At 53.4% G+C, this 19,830-nt stretch overlaps 3 protein-coding genes across 3 annotated transcripts; 2 read left to right on the top strand and 1 right to left on the bottom strand.

Moving 5' to 3' along the window:
* Window positions 1-7,985: 7,985 nt before the first annotated feature.
* Window positions 7,986-8,751, top strand: IUM83_02003 (uncharacterized protein; the record flags this gene model as incomplete). The annotated part of the gene is made up of 2 exons (XM_067925898.1): window positions 7,986-8,073; window positions 8,174-8,751. 2 exons carry the CDS (start codon window positions 7,986-7,988, stop codon window positions 8,749-8,751), a joined length of 666 nt encoding a protein of 221 aa, XP_067800884.1.
* A 624-nt stretch (window positions 8,752-9,375) lies between these two features.
* IUM83_02002 (uncharacterized protein) lies at window positions 9,376-9,606 on the bottom strand (the record flags this gene model as incomplete). Its single annotated transcript, XM_067925897.1, has 1 exon — window positions 9,376-9,606. One exon carries the CDS (start codon window positions 9,604-9,606, stop codon window positions 9,376-9,378), a length of 231 nt encoding a protein of 76 aa, XP_067800883.1.
* A 9,134-nt stretch (window positions 9,607-18,740) lies between these two features.
* On the top strand, window positions 18,741-18,986 carry IUM83_02001 (uncharacterized protein; the record flags this gene model as incomplete). Its single annotated transcript, XM_067925896.1, has 1 exon — window positions 18,741-18,986. One exon carries the CDS (start codon window positions 18,741-18,743, stop codon window positions 18,984-18,986), a length of 246 nt encoding a protein of 81 aa, XP_067800882.1.
* Window positions 18,987-19,830: the final 844 nt, after the last annotated feature.

Raw genomic sequence — 19,830 nt, 5'->3', positions numbered from 1 at the left:
TGTACAGTATTGTACATGTACCGCATAGCCCCTGTCCTAAGCGAAGTTTTGTCCTAAGCGAATTTCTATTTTAGCCAATGAAAACAATGCATTGACACCGCATGTCTGTAGTTAAAATTCCACGTTGACCAGCTAATTACAGGCTGCCACCAGCCATTCGTTCTCAGTGTTCAAAGTGCTATGGGCAGACCACGCACCACAGGAACCGGCAAAAAGCCAAAGCGCTACACCCGCATTGCAGTCGACAATACGCACAAGCGCCGCCTTCTCGAATTCCTGGCTGCTGACTATTCTGTAAACGAAGCTATTCCACACTTCTACCCAAATTGCAGCGAGTCCGATACTCTGCGGAAACAGAAGCAGATTTCAAAATGGAAAAAGCAACAGGGCCACATTGTAGCGGTCTGTGATGAAGGAAAGGGTCACCTCAAGAATCTACGCTACAGTGGACAGGGCACCGTCCTCTCTAGTGACGCTGAAGGTGGTATTGTGCTGTGGATCAACTCTATGCGTAAGGATGGCTGTCCTGTTTCGTGCCAGATGCTGAAGTACAAGGCGCTGGAAGTTGCAGCCGACGAAGGACTTTCCCTCGCAATTTTCAAGGCGTCTCATTCATGGCACTGTCGGTTCATGCGCAGACACAAGCTGTCTATTCGAGCACCGCAATTTTATGCGGATGGACGCGGGTTCAATTCCCGCCGTGTCCATACTTCGATTGGTCCAAAATACCAAGAATTATTATAACTTTTACTTTTTATCATTTAATTCTGAGACTTGGCAACAGATGTACCGTAAACTGTGTACATTGCAGTTCGCTTAGGACAGGGGCGATGCGGTAGTTCTCCTTGCGTGGTTTAGGGTACGGTGAGTTTGCGGTAGTGATTACGCAGGTACATATGTATTAAATCAAGAAGCATTGTCTAATTGACATATTGTATTGATTCAGCAAAATATCTAACAGATATCACAGGGTACTGTGTTAAGGGGTTGCATGCACCTGAACGACAATGCCCACTTGTGTCGTAGCTTGACCTGAGATGAGTATGGTAGTGCTCAGGTTGGGATTGGTGACCAACCATACTCACCTCAGGTCGACGCCACAACGCATTTGTCCGTCCAGCCCGCAAGTCCGTCAGCAAGAAGTCCGCCGCCACGATGCGTTGTCGTGGCGCCTTGTTACTAGCTGCCACCGTCCTCCTCTCAAGCGTCAATGTCGAAGCGACTGGTATCGCCAACATGGCCACGCCCAATAATGTTCCAGGTATCGGTACACCTAATCCGCGCACTGCTGCCCAATATGGCGCTCCCACGAAGAGAATGCTGAGGACAGGAGTCACGTGGTGAGTCCACGCTGTAGACCACGGCGACCGCCGTTCTCCTCCATGGTGCTGCCTTCGATGTTAGTGACGACATCGCGCCACTTATCCGTCGTCCACGTGCACGTATTGAGCATGATAGTTACTGGAACAAAAGCAATGAGGATTGAAGACAGGTTCTGAAGGCGAATCGCGCACCCAGGATCCCCACTACTCCACCTCGATAAACCGACGTTTTGCTCCAGGCTAAAACTTGCAACTCATCACTCCACTGCAGTATTATTGCCGTGTAGATAAGCCATCTTGGTGCTTGGTGCTGACGAAGTTTCTTTGGCACAGTAATACGGTTTGAGACAGCCGACGAAGCCAACCTTTCTGCCACCTAGGGCGCGCAAGAGAGTAGCGATCGTGCGCTGGAAACTGTGAAATAGGAAGTTCCCATACGGCACTGAGTTTTCGTTTTGCAAACTGCATTACACCGTATATCATTCTGCAATCATTTTGCCGTTACCAAAAATGTGAAATAGGAAGCTCCTGTACGGCTATAACACTTCGTTTCGGAAACTGATCCATATACCATTCTGCAATCATTTTTGTCGTTGCATGAGATTCTCACGCCCGTCTGTGCCGGAATAAATGCCCCTCAGCCAATCAAGACTCGCACAGGGAATCCCAAACCTGTCACAGATTGGATCGCTCCATTGTGTGATTGTTCGGTACTGTAAACCCCGCACACGTTACGTTGCAGATGCGCTTGCTCAACTTGATATAATCTGTACTAACCGCCAAGACAAAGCCAACGATCGTGCCATTTCTTTGGCATATAGCGGACGCCATTCTGGAATTTCCCCTCCGCGAAACTAAAGGTCCAGCTTACAGACAGAACATGCGTTTGCACCGAGTATTGCTGACCATTCTGGTGACACTGATCGTACTCGCCGATGGGATAACAAGCGCCACCAACGAGATATCCTCGACAGAAGCAAACGTGTTGCAGCCCAAAACGCCTTGCTCCGATAACTCGCCAGTTGAGAAAGGGCGGCGGCGGCCGAGGAGGAGGAGGAACTTACAGCACAAGAGTAAATGGAGTGGGATACCTTTATCCTTCAGAGTTCGTGATGAAAGGGTACGGGAAATTTCTGGGTTGATTGAGGCGTGTATTCCGCGTCAAGAATTAAGAGATCACCTCTCGTCTTCCCCAGTAAACAGATAAGCAGTCTATCCACTAAATAGCCAGTCTACTGTAATCCAGTAATACTACTGCTTAGCGAGTTCGTGGGCGGGGAATTGTGAGTTTGCTATCTAGAATCGCACGTTGTTTCACGCAGTGTTGTTTCTTACGTACTAGTATTGTGCTTCCCGTCCGAAATTGCCCTTCTCGGGTCATTGGCTCAAATCGACAGACTGATCTGATTGGACAAAATGCATTAGGGTTGTTGTCTAGCCTGCATTCCGCATTCTGCGCTCAAGCCCTAAGGTGACGAAGTGGTGGTAGCTTTCTTCGTCGTTATGAGAGTCTGTGCTCACACCCGTGTCTGCATGAAGCCTGCAGGAGCATAGTGGGCGCTCGTACCAGCCGATCTCGGCCCGATGTGGCTATATTAATGGTACTGGGTGCGCAGGAGCGCGTCGAATAGCAGCGCAAGTACAAGCTGCTTCAAGAAGGCAAGACAGCCTGCTTTGATTGGGTCAAGAAGCTCCTGGACTCAATGGCCAGTCTGATCCTGATTGTGACTGTGTAGATGAAGAAACAGACCAAGTAGGTCGGAAAGACGAGGTTGTCTGGAAGCCTGAGCACTCAAGACCACCCAGTCTCGGCCCAGCTGGCTCGGTTTATTGTCACGGCCCCCATTGCAACGAGCAGCAGTGGTAAGACCTTCAAAATAATGCAACTGATACTCGATGGCACTGTGTGTTCTGACTTGCTTCTCTATTGTCCTAGCGTTTTGATTTAGTAAGCGACAGACAATATTACCATGGAAAAAGCCGTTACAAGGCAACACGCTCATCCAAACACCGTGTTCCACTGTCTTTACGGGTATTACTGGCTCGGGTACTCTCACAAAGAATTAGCACGGATATACCACAAAACTAGGAGGACTATCGGCAACTGGATCCAAGTTTACGAAGAGACAGGAACATTTGAGCGCACACAGTCAACTTCTTCCAAGAAGTTCGACGCTGCACACAGGCAATGGCTGTGTGCTTTCTTTGGTGAACGACCGCTAGCGTGCTTGGATGAAGCCCAAGACGCGTTCAAACGTGCTCATTGCGTCCCCATCTCTAAGTCATCAGTGTGGCGAATCATTCACGATTGTGGGTTAACTAGAAAAGTACTTGAACGACGTGCTATGCACATCAAAGAGCTTGACGTGTTTCGCTTTGTGGAGGAACTACGTAACATTGACTGGAATTACCACAACCTAGTTTTCTTGGACGAAGTTTCTTTCGATAATCGAGGAATGATTAGGAAGCGCGGGTATGCGCTAAAGGGAGATGCAGTTGCCATTCGAGGAGACTTTCAGCGCAAGCCGAGGGTGTCAGTGTTGGCATTCATTGGTGTGAATGGCTTACTAGACTTCTACGAGTCGGACGGAACATTTGATCGAGTACAATTTGTGAACTGCTGCACGGATTTTGCGTACTCCAAGAAGGGAGGTGTTCAACAGTACCCGGGCCCAAATTCTGTGTGGATTTTAGATGGCGCATCGATCCACAGGCACCCGGAATCGTGCATTTCCTGCGAAGTATCGGTGTGGTTCCGATATTCCTGTCGGCATACTGCCCATTTTTCAACCCCATCGAATACATGTTCGGGTACATCAAGAAAGCATTTCAGCGTTATTACGTCGAAACAAGTGGACGAGATCTATTGCCGTTTGAAGTGCAAATATTTCAGCGGTTTGAAAACTTCAGCATGACACGTGTGTTCGAGCATTGCGGCTGGAAACTCTAAGGTCACTTTGATCCTACTGGTCCAATGTCGAAGGAGCAGCGTCGAGAGCCTGATATTCGTTGTGACGCATTGCAGCTCGATGAAGATGAAGCAGAATTAGGGTTTACTCAGCGTCGTATTTCATTAGAGAGCAACTAAGACAGACCTCGTCAGTTTAACTTAGTAATTACTCCTGGTGCTTTTCGTCGTCTACATTTTCCATGTGGTCGAATGGGTCGAGGACTTCACTCACTGATAGTGGTGGTATGTCAGCCAAGAAACCTCAATAATTAATTTTCGAGAAGTCAAACTGGTCGCTTGAGAGTCGAGACACTGCCATAATGCATCACAATCCTGTTTGAGTTGTTCATTGTCTGCAATCGATGCGTTGACCCAATCCAGAGCCAACTGCGCTGACCGAGTGAGGCCGGAGAGCTGCCAATCGACCTGGGTGACCGCTGGCTTGAGTAAACACAGCACATGATTTGGCGGATTATGCAGGACAGCGGTTTCCCACGTCGATTGGTCAAGGTTTCGTGTAATCTCGTTAGCCCACATTCGCCACACAGTCCCATGAGCTTGAAATGTGGTACCCCAGATGTCTTGTAGTTGTGCAACTATCACGAAGGCTGCTCTCCGCTGTTGCGCCAGAACGGTCCACCTATGGTGGCTGAATGCAATCAGCCATAAAGTCCGTCAGGTCCTTTGTTTTAACGACGGCCATGCCGTATTCGTAGGTCAACAACTTGACTGTTTCCCCGCGTCTTGATGTAACTCAGCGATCCCAACCGACGTCTGACTTCGTGTTGCTGACAAGGTGGCGATCCAATTTAAACTGGATGACCTTACTCCAAGCTGTTGACGGCGGAGCTTCTTCTAATACCCATGTACTGTCCTGCTTGACGGCCAATCCTTTTACTCGAGAGCTGAATTGCTGCCATAATTTCTGCATGATCTCTTGGAATGATGACGCGTTAGCAACATAGTCCTCGAGGGTTTTTGCAGGTACTTCATGCTGTGTGATGCAATTCTTGATATTTGGCTGCACTGGTAGCTGAAGTCGCTTTGGCTGTGTGGATGGTGGAGTGGATCCGGAGTGATCTGGCGTGGATAGCGACTGTGTCCTTGGTTGTGCTGTCGACTGTGAGGTGGTTCGACCTCGCTGGCGTACCGAAGGTGCTGAACGCGATGCAACTCGTGTAGGAGGTGTTGCTTCCGGTGAACGACGGAGTCTTTGGCGAGGCCGAAGCGTCTCAGGAGATGGAGAGCGCGGTGGTGGCGTTCGTTTACGTAATGGGTACGGCGACACTCGTTGTTCTAGAGCTGAGCGTCGAGAACTCTCGTGAACACTTAAGGCTGGGGACACCTCAGCTGCTGTAGGGGGTCTAGCTCGAGCCGTGATGGACGCGAGCAGCTTGGGCGCGGCTTCAGCTGCTTGAAGGCGGTGCTTGCAGCGTGCAAGCTTCGTGCACTTCTAAAACGCAATGTGTTTTGAGAAGTGCGGCGATTTCCCGGTGGTTCGTTGAACGAATCGCCCGTGGAAATTTTGTATAGAACCTACAATATTAATAAGATTAAAAAAGGCTCAACTGTCAATATTATATAGTACAGTGGTGGCAAAAACTATACGTACGGCACATTTTCTAACTTTTTGACCAATGTAATGCTCTAATCGTGCTGACATTTGGCCAACCAGCGTATCTCAGCGCGCTCGATCGAATGGTGGTCTCCGTTTTAAAATCTGAGCAGAATTGACGGAGCTGTGAAAAATGACACCTTTGAGGGGAGGCAGCAAATACAAGAACGAAGACGTATTATGCTATGCAATGCGTTTGTCGTTTTCACCTAGTGTTTTGCCCGAGTTATAATACCTGGCGCCCGATATAAAAACAGATGGCCACTAACTCGACCAAGTTATTTTCACCAGCCTCGATATCGATCTCGATTTACGCTATCTGTGGTCGAATTGCCGATCCAAAAACGCAATTCGGGCCGATTTATTTTAAATCGCGATGGCTGTGTACGGATTATAATGCCATGCTTTATATATATAATATGCAATTGGACACTTACATCTGGACACTTGACGAGTGGTCGGCAGATCGCGCTGCCGATCTGTCGAAGCACCGCAGTTTCCGAAAACCTTCATCGTGCACAAGTGCAGCATGCACTCTCTCGACTACCGTTGGCGAACTGTTTTTCTTATGCATGTGTGTGGAATCTGTATGCAGTATGTAAGGGATACATTTTGGCCTAACGTGCGAACACTGCGACGTTGGTACAAGTTGGTTTTGACCGATGGTGTGGTTGATGAAGGAGATCGAAGTAACCGCTCGTCGCGTTGGCCGAGTGCCATGGTTACCCGTGTTCGAAAGAACGTGAAAGCCCACCCTACAGCTACGGCGGTTCATACGAAACGCTTTTCCTAAAGTAAAATGGTAGCGTAGTATCAACATGTGGTCTTACACGGCGGGGAGCTGCTCGCGCCACAGAGAAGCCGGAAAGCCCAGTGTTACAGGAGCCGCTCGTGCACTCACAGACGAAGGTTACGAGCCATTAAACACGTCCAACAGAGCCGTACCGGAGTAGCAGTAGCCGGCGACGTTACCTCGGTGTCCTGAGAACCAACGATGCGCCCGTTATGTTAAGTAGGAAGAGGTGGTGCGACTTGCCTACGCCTGGAGGTCGATTTACTACCGTCTCGCATTTTTATGTCTTCGAATTATTTTATCTCAGAGATCGATCTCAGCCCTAAATCCGAGCGACAAAATATCTGCAAACCACAATAAAATACAGATAGATAATGCTAGCGGCGTTGCTTTATTTTGTTTACCTCGAGCGTGCCGACATACGCTGATTGGCCAAATTTCAGCACGATTAGAGCATTACATTGGTCAGAAAGTTAGAAAAGATGTCGTACGTCTAGTTTTTGCTACCACTGTACATCAGCATATTTAATATAACTGCAGCGGGGCTGCCGTAGCTTTGCGTCAGAGGAAGACGGGTTAGGCTCACCGAGTCTTAGCTAGGGATAGCGGTCGTTCTAATACCAGAACGACGTACGAGTCTGTACACCTTACGGATATAAGAGTCAACACAAGACCCTTAGATGTAAATCCCAAACTGAATGTATTTCTCTTTGTCTTGGTGTAAATGTATGACGCTCACTATCTAGCATAGTGAGCCCTAGTCTCTTGCATATCCATTGTCTATAAAGCCACCTACTGATGTTCCTACTGATTAGGTGAAGATTTGGACACCACAACTCCTGTGTGTCCCACACTCTGTAGCCATCGGGTAATCTTCGTGTAACCCCGTTTCACCCTCCCCACCAAACGGCCAAACGGTGGACACGTAGTGTCCACGCTTAATGGTATCAACCGTGTGATCTTGTTCCATCAAGAACCTTTCTCGGGCTAGTCAATCCACATCGCGTGGTCGACCCAGAGAACATTCTCGGCGCTGAGCACCAACGCATGACTCACAGTCACAACGCGTTTTGGTCGTTCGACCACAGACAGGAGCAGCGGCGCACCACGACCACGCCAGGGCACAGCCCACTCCGTTCCACAGCACCCCGTGCTAGCGATCGCCCACCGGCTCCTTCCAATTCGGTGCCGGCACCACAGACGCCTAACAGGCTCTCGGTGCCCCAGTACTTCGCGGCGTATCGCCTCAGGGACGGCTCGCTTCGCGAGAGGGCCAGCTCACTTCGAGCGATGGCCCAACCGTCTATGTGGGCCAACGACGAACTCATGGCGAGCTTTGAAGAAGGTCAAGTCGACTACGAGGAGTCACACACGGGCTCCCCGCATCGAGAGGGTGGGTCACCCGCTTCGCCTCGCTCGCCCGCCATCACCGCAACGCGGGGCCGGGACACCCGCAACAATTCGCTCTCCGAGCCGCGTCGCTACGCCTCCAGGGCAGTCTCCGAACCGTCGTGGCGACGAGCGCTCAGCGCAAGAGTCGCGTGCTCCTTTGCGGACTCCGAACCCATTCCCGGATCGTCCGCTCGGCCTGGCCGAACTGCGGGAGCTCGCTGAGCCTCGGTACTCGCCACTCCGTGGACGCGGAGGTCCCTCACAGGGTGCTGTCGGTTCCAACGACCTGGATGAAGCTCAGGCTGAGCACGTCACGGGGCAGATGAACCTGCCACCGCGCTCTCAGCGCCCTGAGCTCCGGCCATTGCTCACGACCGGGCGCGCGGACTATACCTTCCAGCCCCGCGACCCGGTCGAGGCCGCGCGTCAGGCTGCGACGCAGAACCTGACGCTGTACGTCATTGGGCCTCCGGCCCGTACGCCGGACGAGGTCGCATTGCGGACATCGCTCCGCGAGCGGCTGCTCACTCCCCAGGCCACTACTGTGGCGGAGTATCGCGAGCGTCTGCGACGCCAGGGCCTGCGCCAGTCCTGTGCCGCAGATACGGACGTACACCGTAGTGCTCAACCTGAGCGAGGACCCCACGGTGTACGAATCTCAGTTCGAGCTCTGGGCTGAGGGCAGCCGTCATCTGCCGTCGATGGAAGCTCTCCAAGCAAGCTTCAATGAAGTGGATGTTCGCGTTGAACGCCGACTCCGCTTCGAGTACGCGAAGCTCCGCGCCAAGCGCCACCTGCCTGCTGACTTCCAGTCTTATTCGCGGGTAGGTGCAACGCACCACACTCCTTTGAGCACTCCAGCTTCTCCTCATCGCGAGGGAGGAGTAGCTGTGGCTCAGGGTCACCCCGGAGCATTATAGCTGACCCAGCAGCTTCCCAAGCTATTGCCGGGAAGCGCGGTACGGCCGGCGTGCCGGCCTTGAGCCCTCGGGGCGCTGGTGATCAAGCTGATCAAAAGCGTCCACGACGTCTGGGCAGTCTTGGCGGAGAGCTACCTCAAACTCCCATGAGTTTTCCGAATCCTGGTACCCTCGCCACTTTAACAGATACTGGTTTTGACCCCGGCATTGCCGCTTCGCCAGGAGGCACTCTACATGATAGTGGAGGTTCCCCTGCTCATCGAGCAGCGCCGGACGCGGGCGCGCTATCACCGGACCGGCGACCGGTGAACGAGGGAGAGGCTCGTAAGATCCACCTTCGCTACGAGGAGCTCCGTGAGCACGTCGGCGACGTTGACCAGCGTCTAAGTCGATGCTTCGACGACGTCGCGGCGCTTGTCCAGCGGGTGGATTGGATTCACGTTCCCGACGAGGTATGGAACCACTTCCGTGGTCTTGAGCAGGTTGCTCGTGACGAAGGGGACTGGATTCAGTTCCTTCGCTCCCGGGAGCATCAGCAAGCTGGGCGGGTTGCAGCGCTGGAGCGCCAGGTGGCCGAGCTCCACAGTCTGGTCGACCTTCTTGCCCGAATGCAGGGCGCGCCTCCGGCGACTACTGTGCCGGTGGCACTCCCGTCGTCGACACTTCCGACCGTGTCGACGACCTCGTCGGCCTTGACGCCTGTGGCTGCATCCTCGACCTCGTCGACCTCGGCGCCTGTGACTGCGCCCTCGACCTCGTCGACCGCAACGCCCGCGGCGCTTCCATCCGCGCCTGTACCGGATCACGGTACGGCTTGAGCAAGCCCTCGTAGAACACGGCATGCGTCCGCATCTTCTTCGGAAGATTGAGCGTGTACGCTAGGCCTCTCTTGGCCACGACCTTGAAAGGTCCGATGAAGCGCGGGCGCAACTTCGTCTTGAAGACTGCTGACACTGTATGGGTAGGTAGGTTCTTTGCATTTAGCAACACCAGGTCCCCGACCTCATAACTGTCAACATTGCCTCTGCCTCTGGCATCCGTATTTTCTTTTTGCTTGTCTTGGCTTTCAGCCATTGTGTCACGCACGTGTCGTAAGACACTTAAACGCGTTGACAGAAAATCGTCAACCTGTTTACGAACAGTAGCTGGGCTGACTTCAGCAAGCCGATCGGCTAGGCTGGCCATCACCCTCCACCAAGCCTGGAGCCACAGCAGGGCGGCGTGAAAGGGACACGGGGATGGGCCAGACCGTTAGCGTAGAACGGCGTATAGCCTGTGAAGGCATGTACAGCGTTGTTCAACGCAAACTCGACGAGCGGAAGCATAGTGTTCCAACGCTTCGGCGTTTCAGCACAAATGCTGCGGAGAATGTTCTCCACGACGCAGTTCACGCGCTCCGTTTGACCGTCGGTCTGAGGATGGTCCGCCTTAGACATGTCTAGCTTGGTGTCAAGCACCGCAAAGACCGCGCCCCAGAAGTGGCCCGTAAACCGGGGGTCTCGGTCCGAGATAATCCGGGAGTCCGTGTTGCCGGAACACGCGATCCAAGAACAGCGTTGCTGTACCTTTACCATCAATGGTGTCCGGCACAGCCGCGAGATAAGCCATCTTGCTCAGCCGGTCCACAAAGACCACGACGCCCGTGGTGTCTGCCGTGTATGCCGGTAGACCAAACACGAGGTCCATACTTATGGAACGCCAGCATTCCGCCGGATCGGGTAAGCTTGTCAGCGGCGCCGCCACATGAGGGGATGACTCTTTCCCTTTGACAAGTCTCACACGTGCGCATAAGTGCTGGTCCACTTGTACATCTTCGGCCACTAGTAGTGGGTGCTCACCGAGCTGTAGGTCTTCTCACGGCCAAGATGACCGCTCATCGGGGTGTCGTGCGCCTCATAGAGGATACGGTACTTCAAATTCTCCACATGAGGGATAACCACGCGAGGCGTGTCCTCGGGGCCCGTGTTGTAAACAACATGCCTTCATCGAGGGTATAGCGATGCAGTCGCGCGCGCAGCCGCGCCGACAAACCGGCGCTCGAGTCTTCAAACTCCTTGCTCCCCAAAGTCTTTAACAGCGCGACACACGTGTAATCCTTGGCATAAGCCGCACGGATCTGATTCGGAAGTGACGAAGTCACTGTCGTGACGTGAGCGAGCTCATAGTCCTGCCTGCGCGACAGCGCGTCCGCGAGAACATTCTGTCTGCCAGGCTTGTACTTCACCTCGAAGTTATATTCCGCGAAGAAGGAAAACCACCTGTCCATTCTCGGCGAGAGGTGAGGTGACTGAGTCGCAGTGCATAACGACGCGTGATCCATATAGACCACGAACCGCTAAGAGCCCAGGTGAACCCTGAACTTGACGAGCGCATACTTCATCGTAAGCAGCTCCTTATCATGAACTGGGTAGTTCTTCTCAGCAGCCTTGAGCAGGCGAGACTCAAACGCGACCACGCGCTCGCCCCTCGGCGTCGCAGACGACACTAAACGGGCGAGCGGGGTCTGGCAATGACAGAATAGGCGCATGAAGCAGGCTAGTTTTAGTAGCCGCAAACGCATCTTGATGCTCAGCATCCCAGTGCCAGTCCGCATCCTTCTTCAGAAGGTTAGACAACGGCTGAGCCATCTCAGCGTAATTCTCGCTGTACTTATGCAAGTAATTGGCGAGGCCAAGCCACTTGCGAAGATCTTTCTGGTTCATGGGAACCGGCCAATCAACAATGGCATTGACCTTGACCGGGTCGGCCCGCAGGCCTCGCTTCCCAATAAGCACCCTAAGAAGGGTATCTCTTCTGCACCGAAGATGCATTGTCAAGGTTGGCGTACAACTTATTCGTGCGCATACACTCGAGCACCGCTCGCAGGTGCTCCACATGGTTCTTCACGTCAGTCTTCCCGTGCTCCGCACGACTGTGGACGAAAATATCGTCAAAGTACGCTTGTGCATACGCCCGATGGGGTCTGAACAACTGTGTCACTAGACGACTAAACGTCGCTGGTGCGTTCGACAGCCCCTGGGGCATCACTAGCCACTCCCAGAGCATCCCGCTCGGGGTACTCACAGCCGTGAGAGGGATGCCACTCGCTCTCATGAGCAATTGATAATATCCGTCGACCAAGTCGAGCGCACCGTACACGGTACATCCCGTCATGTTGTTCTGAAGAACATCCTTCCTAGGAATCGGCGTATGTGCCGGAATGGTGGCAGCGTTGAGCTTGTTAAAGGCATGCATGATACGCCACTTGCCATTCGGCTTCTGACACAGAAGGTGGGAGTGTGGAGGCTTGCCCTCACGCGCCATGCCGGCATCGTGCTTCGCACGGAAGAATGCGTCAATGACGTCACATTGTTCCTTTGGCAAAGGCCACTGCCTCGTCACGCAGTATTTAGTTCCGAGAACAAGGTCAATTTCATGACTCACATCTCGATCCGGAGGTAGCCCCGAGGGCGGCTCCTTAGACACTACGTCCTCCCACTCTTTTACCACCGGGAAAAAGGGATCAGAGGGGTCCTTCAGGATAGCGGACCTGCTACGAGCATTCAGCGCCTTCTTGGTGTCCTCGAGGACAGTTTCATCAAGAAGCGATGACGAGTTCAGTTCTTCATCTGTTCGTATCACGACCCCTCGGCTAATTCGCCGGCCCTCAGGGCCTCGCCGAACTCGGCCAAGGATAATTCGTCCAGCTCTAAGAGAGCCTCGAGTGAGGGCAATTCGTAGAGACGGATATTCCCGTCGACGTCGCCCGTCACTCCGTTCACGAGTGTGTAGAGCTGCTCGCTCTCGCGTGGAGCATCCCCGCTCGACGTGCCATTCTCGACTCGTGCGAGTTCAGACGCCTTGCGCCTCGCAACCAGCGCGCGGCGCCGCTGCCTCCTCTTCGCCGATGTGATCCGTCGCGAAGAGACCTTCGAATTCGCGCCTCCACCAGCGCCAGGTGTTGCCACCTCATTCAGCTCTGGAAGAGCTCCAGTGTCTCGACCGACACCCAGCGAAGTGCTGCTCGATCCACAGCCTCCACTCAGTGGATTATGTGCCACTCCACAGTTCCTCGGCATCATGCCGACCGCGCCAACGCTGACACGCAGCGAGGCGCCGCCCTCAGGCGTGCTCCCGCTCAGCGGAATTAGTGCCGCTCCACATCCCTCAGCCGGGCATCGCCCCTGGTTCCTTGGCATCGTGCCGACCGTGCTTTCAATAGCACGCAGCGGTGTCTCGCCCTCCGGGCTTTCACCTCTCAGCGGAATTCGTGCCGCTCCACGTACAGTGACCGGGCCACGCTCAGTGTTCACCAACTCGAAAACTCCGTCATCTAGCACCTGGACCGCCTCGGTCCCGTGCTCGCACCAAAAGCGCTTCTGCTTCCTAGCAGAGGTGCGTTCATGACTCGCCAAAGCTCCCAGGAGAGAAGTGCGTAGCACCAAGGGTCTTGGACCGCCAATCTATCCAAAGCTCGTGGCGTTCTAGCCACGCCATGCCAAGTATGAGATCGTATCTCGAATCCAGGTCCAAGACCAGTCAGCGTTCAACGCTATCGAAATCCAAAAACTTCACGCCCAGGTCCACTGGGACCTTGGGCACCGTGACACGAGTCCAGTCGCAAGACGAACAGTGATGATGTCACCAACACGCGCTACCAGCGTCTCAGCATACAGCTGACTTCCTTCCATCGTGGAGCGCCGGGCGTAGTTACCCGACGCTCCCCAATCGTTCAAAATCGTCCATGGCTTCTGAAAGCCCTTCACAGTCGCCTGGATGACTAGCATGCCCGGCTTGCACACACGGTCCGTGTTAGAGAGTACGGCTCTCTTCGGGGCTAAGTCCTGGGGATCTCCACCTCGCCGAGGCTCAACAGAACTTAGTTCTTCCCCAGTAGGCCGCCCTGTGCCTACTGGGTCTTCTCGTTTCCCCGAGACGAACCAGGGGTCTGGCTCGAAGGGGAGCTATGGCATGTCGAAGCCTGACCCCGGTTGCGCAGCGGACAGCCGACTCGCAGGTGGCGGGTGTAACCACAGATGAAGCATCGGCAGATACCCCGCCGCTGCTCAGCAGCCCGAAGCGCAGCTTTCTCGTCTTCAGCATAGCTGAGGTCAATGGGTTCCGGACCACTCGACGAGTTAGCGTACGACGCATTCCGCCCAAGTCGTGACGACTTAAAATTGAACTCAGCGTTCAACGCGATGTTCACAGGCTCCACAAAGAAGTGGGATGCACACGGAATACCTCCGTCCTGGCAACGCCAGTGCGCAAACCCTCCATAAACATCGTTACGGTAACTGCCTCATGTAGAGGATTAGCAGACATGCCTGCAATAAGGATCCTCAACTCCTGGACATAGTCCACCAATTCCTTTTACTCTGTCGAGTAGCCAGGAAACGTGACCGCACGCGATACGCCTGGTTAGGCGGGGCGAACACTCGGGACAGTTGCTGTTTTAGCAGGTCCCACGTCGGGAAGGCCACGTCGACCAACGTCCCGCACGTTAGCGCCCACTCTCTCGCTCACCCACCGAGTTTCGAGATAGCTAGCGCCACTCGCTGCTGCTACGTCCGGAGCATGGCTGATCCCATAGCCATCTCGACCTCTCGGGTCAACAACAGGAGACTCTCTCCTTCTTTGCCTTCAAAGGTCTTCACGCTCACCATGAGCAGCTTGGGTCTTGGACCAGAGTCGGATGACGACGTGGGCGCCGGGGGCGCCGCAGTCGCGGCCATCCTCTGCTGAAGGTGCTCCAAACAGAGCATTCTCATAGCTGGAGCATGCCTCGAGACGCGCGTTCACCGCGTCGGGGGCCTTGCTACGCAAGTTGCGTCACGCCCTCCGGGCCAAGCAAGGATATAAGCTTTTAAGCGCTTCCTGCTGGTTCGGGGGCAAATGAGCGAACTGCTCCATCTTTTCAGAGGGTCAGTCTTCCAGACTCAGGTGTCGGATTGACTACAAGTGCTACCAAGTGCAGCGGGGCTGCCGTAGCTTTCCGCCAGATGAAGACGAGTTATACTCACCGAGTCTTAGCTAGGGATAGCGGTCGTTCTAACACCAGAACAATGTACGAGTCCGTACACCTTACGGACTCCAAGAGTCAACACAAGACCCTTAGATGTAAATCCCAAACTGAATGCATTTCTCTTTGTCTTGGTGTAAATGTATGACGCTCACTATCAATTGAACTGGTCGCCCCAGCTTCTCCACCAACTGGATCAAACACTGAACAGAGCCGGGCAGCTTCCGCGGCGTCTCCACGGGACGGCGGAGCTGGAGCATTTACAAGCGGCCTCCCTCTCGCCATCGCGAGTCCATTCCGACTCGTCTCTTCGGGATCGGACGGCTATCGAAACGATGGCGCTTATGGCGTATCTCAGGGGAGACCTCGAACTCCCTCATCCGCCGAACCTCTTAAAAGCAACGATGTCTGTTATGCATCGTGCGATGATGGAACAGTTGCACGAAGTTCACGTTGAGAAGACTCTGACTGCACTTAATCCCTCCTGCAGTTTGCCTCCGCAAGAACAGGCCCCATGTGTCACTCTTCAAAGAGCTCTTTCTTTCGAATATGGACGTTCGATTCGGTAAAGAGATTATTGACAGTATGATGAAGGACGTCAAAATGTTATTCTTTGATGGCATCCACACGCTAACGTTTGTGTTCGCTTCCAGTCGACTGGTGGGCTTCTATGTGGGAGCGGCCTTACGGCTACAACGCGCGGTCATTGTACTCGAAGACTCCGGGGGCATCAACCTGGACCGCCGAGATGGTGTGTACGCCGACGCTCATCTCAGGAGATCATACTCTGTCAAGGTCGTCGGGGCGAGTGACATCGGAATCGTCGCAATTGTCAACGCATTCTCTCAGCTGGCTGCAGTTCCAGTACTGAATGCGGAGCGACCGAGGGTCGCCGACACGGCTGTGGTCGATAACCGGTACCTGTTGATACGCTTCCAGCAGGAGACATGCCCCCTTGCACTGCGAGGGGTTACGCACATCGCATTGGGCGACTTGATGGTGATTCATCATCATCATCTCGTTCACCTGCGTCAACCTTGTTCTCGTTGTTACAGCCCCAAACACACTACTGGGTTCTGCAAGGTCCGACAGGAGCACCTGGACCAGGCTCGCTCTCGCGGTTTTCGTGTATTTACTGGCCAAGTATCACCCTTTATGGTTGGGGTGCAGCCCAGTATCAGCGCACCGAAGAAAACAGCCTTGACACCTTCCTCGCCACAATCGCACAGGAGCAGGAATCCCAGGCTAGTGATCCGAAGAGTTCGCGCGCCACGCTGGAACCGCCGCCTACCAGCATCGGAGTGCAACCCAAGGGGCCACTACCGAGCAAGTTAGGAGGGCGCCAATCGCCTCTTCCAGAAACTAGCGGGAACAAGCCAAGTCCGGAAGCCACACGCGACACACCAGCAACTGGCCAAGCTGGTGAGGACTTCATGGTAGTACAGCGCCGGGAGACACGATCCGGTTCCACACACTCAAGGACCTTAACGACCTGCTCCAAATCAGAGGCTACGTAGTGGCGGACTTTGACCTCCCTCAGATGCATGAATACCCGCGGCTGGTGCTGGATTCGCTGTTGCGGAACAACCTAATTCGGCGCGAACTGGAGGGATACCAGCACTCCACGCTTCAAGCCATTGTGGACCAAGAAAGCCAGCTGAACGACGGCCAACGAGCTATTTACGACGAAATCATCCAGGCGGCCGAAGCACTAGTTCAAGGCAACAAACTGTTCTTTAATGACGGTCCGAGAGGTACAGGAAAGTCAACTCTGCTGCGGCATATCCTGGCGAAGGTGCGACTGTCCGGGAAGATCGCGATTGCACTGGTTTCGAGTGGAATTGCTTCGCTGTTGCTCATGGGCGCATAGCGCATTCAACGTTCAAGATACCTTTCAAGCTGAACGACAAGTCGACGTGTGCGATTACAAGCAATCGCGCCTGAAGATGTTGATCGAGAGGTCCAGTTTGGTTATCTGGGGCGAAGCTCCAATGACCCACAGGCACGCCTTCGAAGCAGTGGATAGGACTTCGCACGACATCATGGGTAACGACCAGGAGCCCTTTGGAGGGAAATTATTTGTTCTTTCGGGTGACTTCCGCCAGATTTCGCCGGTGGCAGTGCGCGGCACACCGGCGGAGACCATCGACGCGTGTCTGAAGTCATCTACGCTATGGCGACACTTCAGGCAGCTGCTTTTCACGGAAAACATATGTGTACAATCGGCAAGTAACCAGAGCACCGCCGCAGAGGTCGCGGCTTTCTCGGAGTTTCTCCTACTAGTCGGAGAGGGTAGGCACGAGGTCAACAAGTCCCTGGACAGGGACTATGTGAAGATACCGCGTGATATGTGATCGACAATATCTGCGAAGAAGGAGACGACATTGAAGACGAAGAAATCGCACCTGGAGCTGTTCCAAGGGGTTTGAAGAGCATTTTTGATAAGATGTACGCCGACATCAACGATCCCGAGGTTGCGACGGACGAGTACTTCGCCAACAGGATCATCTTGACAACTACCAACGCCGTGGTGCACCGCATCGACAAAGCTAGCTCGGAGCGACTATCCGGGGAGGCCCACAAGTATCTGTCCATAGCTTCAGTGGATGACGACAACGAAGGAAACGTCTTTGAGCCGGAGCTGTCGCATTCGGTGACTATCAACGGGATTCCTCCACACAAGCTTACTTTGAAGGAAGGCGCCCCAATTATGACGATGAGAAACCTGAACCCCGACTTGGGCCTCTGCAACGGAACACGACTACGGGTTGTCCAGCTGGAGCCCCACGTCATTCATGCTACCATAATGACTGGCGAGCGCCTAGGCCAAAATGTTCTAATTCCAAAGATCGTCTTCGTCAGCGATGGGGACGCGCGCGAGTTCCCCTTCCGCTTGCGACGTAAGCAGTTTCCAGTTGTACCAGCTTTCGCCATGACCATCAACAAAGCCCAAGGTTAAACTGCCCAGAACCTAGGTTTATACCTGACGACACCCTGCTTCTCCTACGGACAGCTCTATGTGGCGCTGTCGCGAGTTACATCCAGGTCCAAGTTCAAGGCTTTGGTCGAGTACCCGGAGCTGGAGGAAGACGACGGTGCATACACTGACAACATTGTGTACAGACAGATATTCGAAGATGCTTAGGCGCAGTAGACGATCAGCAGTACACACTTCACAATTACATAATTCCATGACTTTTCGGGAAGTACGTTTCAGTTTAGTTATATATCTCTTCGACGAAACCATCGCCCGCCGGAGCGAAGCGGAGGCGGACACCCATACCCCAACATTACAGCGTTGTCTAAGCGAACCTACCAGCCCGCCGGAGCTAAGCGGAGGCAGGCGGCCCACACTACTGTGACCAAACCTAAAATCACCACCACGAAGCGGCGGCGCTCGCTAGTCCAGAAATTTAGAGAAACCTTGGCGCTTCTGGCTGCCGTGGCGCACGTGGACCAATCCGCGTGGAGATATTTGCTGGAGCACCACTGTGGAGTGGATTTAGGAGTGATGGGAGAGGAACTTTTTCGAAGAAGAAATTGTCGTGCTCTTTCAACTTTACATGATCAAGGGGGCCACGGAATTTAATTTTCCCGAAAAGTCAGCAAGATCTGATCCTGTGGTTTGGGGTCCACCAACGCACCGAAGCGAGCGAGGAACATCTGACCGCGTTGCAAAAGATCGCTGAGTTGGCTGGTAATTTACCGGCGGATAAACCTGGGGTTGATATCAAGATCCCGATGCGAATGCTTTTCGCGGAGACAAGTGACACTTCGAAAGGTGTGAAGGCGTTACGGGATATCTGGAACGCAGAGAAGATAGTGACAGAGGAGTGGGAGATGTACGACCGCAATGTGGAGAACAAGGTTGCAGAGGCTGGGTCGCTGCGCTCCACGTTTGTGATGGAGCCGATGATGTTGGACTTCAGTGAGTCGGGCATACCGGCTGAGTACGTCGACTTGGTGATCGCGTTGGTGCGTGAAAATGTGTGATTTTCTCAGGTTTCCTTTTGAACGGGCAGATTGGGCACACTGTACGAAAACCCACATGATTCGATGGTGACTTTTTGGGGAGTTCATGATGATCCTGTTCAATACTCCTCGCCAGCCGTGTCAGCTCGCACATTGTAGCTTCTCCAGCCGAAGGGAAGGTGCATCTCCATTACAGCTAGATACAATCGACCTGAATTGCGATTATACCTTGAGTTATCGTGATTTGCAGTCATTATGCTCGGCTATTGTAACCAACAAAACTGTCAAGAATGTCTCAATGCGTTTGGGCATCACTTCGAGAGACGATGACAGAAGTGCTGACCAGTGGAAGTGGCTAGCGTATGCCTTCCTTTCCAAGCGAGCTCATGGGTACTCCTCGCTTGAATCGTTGGCGTTCACCTCCAGTGACAGCATGACCATAGATGAGATGGAAGGTTTCAGCGCTATCGTTGCATCGGAGCATCCAGAAGAAGAGCTGTATGGGACTCCAAGAGGCATAATCGAGGAACGAGAAGCGACATTAAAAGCTGGCACTGAGATTCATTGCGATGTTGATGACGAAGACCATCCACGTGAAGGTTCACGTTCGATATCACTAGACTTGCCGATTTCATACGTTCAACCGTTCAGTGACGACGGAGAAAGCAACATTGAAACATTATTAACAGTTTTGTTGGTTACAATAGCCGAGCATAATGACTGCAAATCACGATAACTCAAGGTATAATCGCAATTCAGGTCGATTGTATCTAGCTGTAATGGAGATGCACCTTCCCTTCGGCTGGAGAAGCTACAATGTGCGAGCTGACACGGCTGGCGAGGAGTGTTGAACAGGATCATCATG

The sequence above is a fragment of the Phytophthora cinnamomi genome (genome assembly GCF_018691715.1).
Source record: "Phytophthora cinnamomi strain GKB4 chromosome Unknown Contig0, whole genome shotgun sequence".
Classification (NCBI taxonomy): domain Eukaryota; phylum Oomycota; class Peronosporomycetes; order Peronosporales; family Peronosporaceae; genus Phytophthora; species Phytophthora cinnamomi.
The sequence above is the reverse complement of the archived record's forward strand: the minus strand, read 5'-3'. Positions and strand labels throughout refer to the sequence as shown.